General features: G+C 50.8%; 1 protein-coding gene across 1 annotated transcript; it reads left to right on the top strand.

Annotated features, from left to right (window-relative positions):
* Positions 1–362: 362 nt before the first annotated feature.
* LOC117855655 (acyl transferase 9) lies at positions 363–2968 on the top strand. The gene is made up of 2 exons (XM_034738038.2): positions 363–921; positions 1937–2968. The coding sequence occupies exons 1-2, from the start codon at positions 490–492 to the stop codon at positions 2777–2779; spliced, it is 1275 nt and encodes a 424-aa protein (XP_034593929.1). The 5' UTR covers positions 363–489; the 3' UTR covers positions 2780–2968.
* The last annotated feature ends 519 nt before the right edge of the window (positions 2969–3487 follow it).

The following is a 3487-nucleotide window of genomic DNA, read 5'->3' as shown; positions in this document are numbered from 1 at the left end:
GAGGATGCAGAAGAGAGGATGAGCGTCAAGCGTGTGACCTGTCGAAGTCGAACATGAGACGCTGGTGAAAGGCTAAAACACCTAAACAACGCTTTAGTTTTTTCCGTTTAATTAACTCTTGTCCTGTACAGTACAGTACTAAGTGGAAAATTTTCGCGCGTTGCAAACAGCAACATCAGAATTTAGCCGCTTCCGAATCACCTCGAGTAAACAACGGTAACGTTAACTCGAGGAGTGGGAGGTAGAGAGGCAATCAGGCAACAGGCAAGCAAAGCCCAAGCCCAACTAACGTAGTCGTCGGTTGTTGTCAGCTACCAACCTGCTGGCTGCTGCTGCTGATCAACCAGCTCAAAGTCAAGCGAGAAATAAACTGGGACACCGCCACCACTCCCGCACCAAACCAAACTAATCCCTTCTTCCCGCGAGCTTCTCCCCGGCATCGCCCCTCCGGAGATCCACCCCGACCCACCCGCCACCGCCGCCTCGCCAATGGCCGGCGCCGCGCCCACCGTCACCAAGTCCCCGCCGTCCCTGGTCCCGCCGGCGGGGCCGACCCCGGGCGGCTCCCTCCCGCTCTCCTCTATCGACAAGACCGCCGCCGTCCGCGTCTCCGTCGACTTCATCCAGGTCTTCCCGTCGTCGGGGGCCGCGGACCAGGCCGCCTCTGTCGCGACCATGCGCGAGGGCTTCGCCAGGGCGCTCGTGCCGTACTACCCCGTCGCGGGCCGCATCGCGGAGCCCGTCCAGGGGGAGCCCGAGATCGAGTGCACCGGGGAAGGCGTGTGGTTCGTGGAGGCCGAGGCCAGCTGCTCCCTCGAGGAGGCGCGGAACCTCGAGCGCCCGCTCTTCATCCCCAAGGAGGAGCTGCTCCCGCGCCCGCCCGCCGGGGTGCGCGTCGAGGACACCGTGCTGCTCGCGCAGGTCCGTCCGATCCCCCATTGCCTGTTGCTCGAGTCCCCTCCGGTCATTTCGGATAGTAAATTTGAGGCGCAATTTTCGGTCTGGATCTGAGGGGGTTTAGTGTTCGGTCTGTGGATCTGAGCGGGAGACGGGTGGCTACTAACGTTGACTAGGAAATCAAGTAATGGCTTACAGCCGTACAAAGTGTGAAGCATCATGTGGCAGGCAGATTGACCGTAAAATGTATTGCTAAGATCAATTCAACAGTTAGGGAGTGACTGACTGACTGTATCATGGCCATGAATTGTTTGAGGTGATCTACTGATCTAAGCTAACAGTCATCAATCACCATCATGTAACAAAACATTAGCACGCCTCTGTTCAATATTGGTAGCCTGGTAGTAATTCTTGCTGATGGATTCACCAGAAGAAGGCAGGACGATTGTTCTTTCTGAGGATGAATTATCAAGCCTATATTGATGGGCATTCCACTATTGTTGCTGCCTACCTTGTTGATTTGCAGTGTGTTCATCCAAATTTTTAGCCACTTGACAAACTGATGGAACAAGTGTCATTTTCTTTTACATTAGAGGAAGAACCGTCTTCGGGCATCTAAAAGTTGGGTGATGATTCTGGAATCTAGGAATATTTATCTTGATCTAGTCTCACATGAAAAATTGTTCCCAAATTATTACTCGCAAAGTTCATTTAGATGGAAGTGTACCCCGTTGGAGTTGAGCTTATGACGCTTAAGCAAAATATGGATTTTGGGTACGAATATGGATTTTGGGTACGTTTTAGTCATACGAGGGAGGGATGCATAGCTACGTTTTAGTCATGGAAGTGCCAACAAAGTAGAAATTTGGCATATTGGAGGCCAGAAACTTACAAAGTAAATGTCATACATGTACATTGTTTTATCAGGTCATTGTCTAAGCTATATTCTTATACCTGTTGCATGACCTCTGTTATGACTAGTTACTGAATTTACATGTTAGTGACTCGAACAACCCATTGTGTTATTCTCTATGTTCAGGTTACAAAGTTCACATGCGGTGGATTTTCTGTGGGCATTTGCTTCAGCCACTTGGTGTTTGACGGGCAAGGTGCTGCCCAATTTCTGAAAGCGGTTGGTGAGATGGCTAGGGGCATCCCTGAGCCATCGATCAAGCCAATCTGGGCTCGGGACGCCATCCCCAACCCACCGAAGCCACCCCTAGGCCCGCCACCATCATTCACTGCGTTCAACTTTGAGAAGTCAGTTGTTGAGATCTCTCTGGACAGCATCAAGCGTGTCAAGGACCAGGTCGCAAGCGAAACCAACCAGAAGTGCTCCACCTTCGACGTGGTCACCGCCATAATCTTCAAATGCCGCGCCTTGGCAGTTGACTTTGCACCGGATGCCGAGGTTCGCCTGGGCTTTGCTGCCAGCACGCGCCACCTGCTGAGCAATGTGCTGCCTTCGGTCGAAGGCTACTACGGGAACTGCGTGTACCCTGGGGGTCTCACCAAGACCAGCCAGGAGGTGAAGGAAGCTTCACTTGTGGAGATCGTGACCGCAATCAGGGAAGCCAAGGAAGCTCTGTCATCGAGGTTCCTCGACTGGTTGAGCGGTGGTGCCAAGGAAAACCACTACAACGTGTCGCTGGACTATGGCACGCTTGTTGTCACCGACTGGAGCCACGTTGGGTTCAACGAGGTGGACTACGGGTTTGGTGAGCCGAGCTATGTGTTCACCCTGAACGATGATGTGAACATTGTGCCCTCCGTGGTCTACCTGAAGCCACCCAAGCCAACGCAGGGCATCAGGCTGGTCCTGCAGTGCGTGGAGGGGCAGCACTCCGCCGTGTTCAAAAAGGAGCTGCAGAAGCATGCATAGAGTGAGTGTGTTCAATTCCATTTCCATAGTTGGGAATTGTTGTATTTTATTGTGACAAATTGCTGCTTCCAGACTTTGCTCGCAATAAGACAGGGTTGATCGTGTTTATACTTTGTACTATCATCGGCAAGTTATATTATACATGTATTGACATTGATGAAATAATAATAGTGTTCCATTTGAAACAAACTGATTCAGACTTTTTGGCCTGCTGTAAGTTCAGGAACAGTACATGTGTTCTTACCATTTGCTATGGATATGATGCAGAGCTGCAGACCACAATAATCCCACATATATCAGTTGTTGGCTGCAAAATCAGCCTCCATATGATCAATTTGACCCTTATTAACATAGAAGCTTCTTGCGTTCTCAGTAACCAATCTCTCAACTAAACATACATGTGTGATGAAACAAATATCTAGCTGAGTTGAACCTTGAGTAGGATGTCACGTTTAGGAGCTGCGAAGTTCAGAAATTATTTGGAAAGCAACTGATCATGTGAGCTCCACTTAGCTTCCACAAGGTCACCAGCCCGCTTGCATTCCGTTTTCAGATCAATCAGAGAAGAAGGAAAGGAGCCAACAACTTCCAATCAAAGTGTTGGGTAGAGCTCGTGCAGTCGTGCCAAACCGAGGCCGCAGCCGGCAACAACCCCCACTCCACTCGTTGCTGGTGAGTGTGTCAGGCAACAATGGCAAGAGGTCATAC

This window comes from Setaria viridis, chromosome 5, assembly GCF_005286985.2.
Source record: "Setaria viridis chromosome 5, Setaria_viridis_v4.0, whole genome shotgun sequence".
Classification (NCBI taxonomy): Eukaryota; Viridiplantae; Streptophyta; class Magnoliopsida; order Poales; family Poaceae; genus Setaria; species Setaria viridis.
Note: the sequence above shows the minus strand (reverse complement) of the source record. Positions and strands in the feature narration are given on the sequence as shown.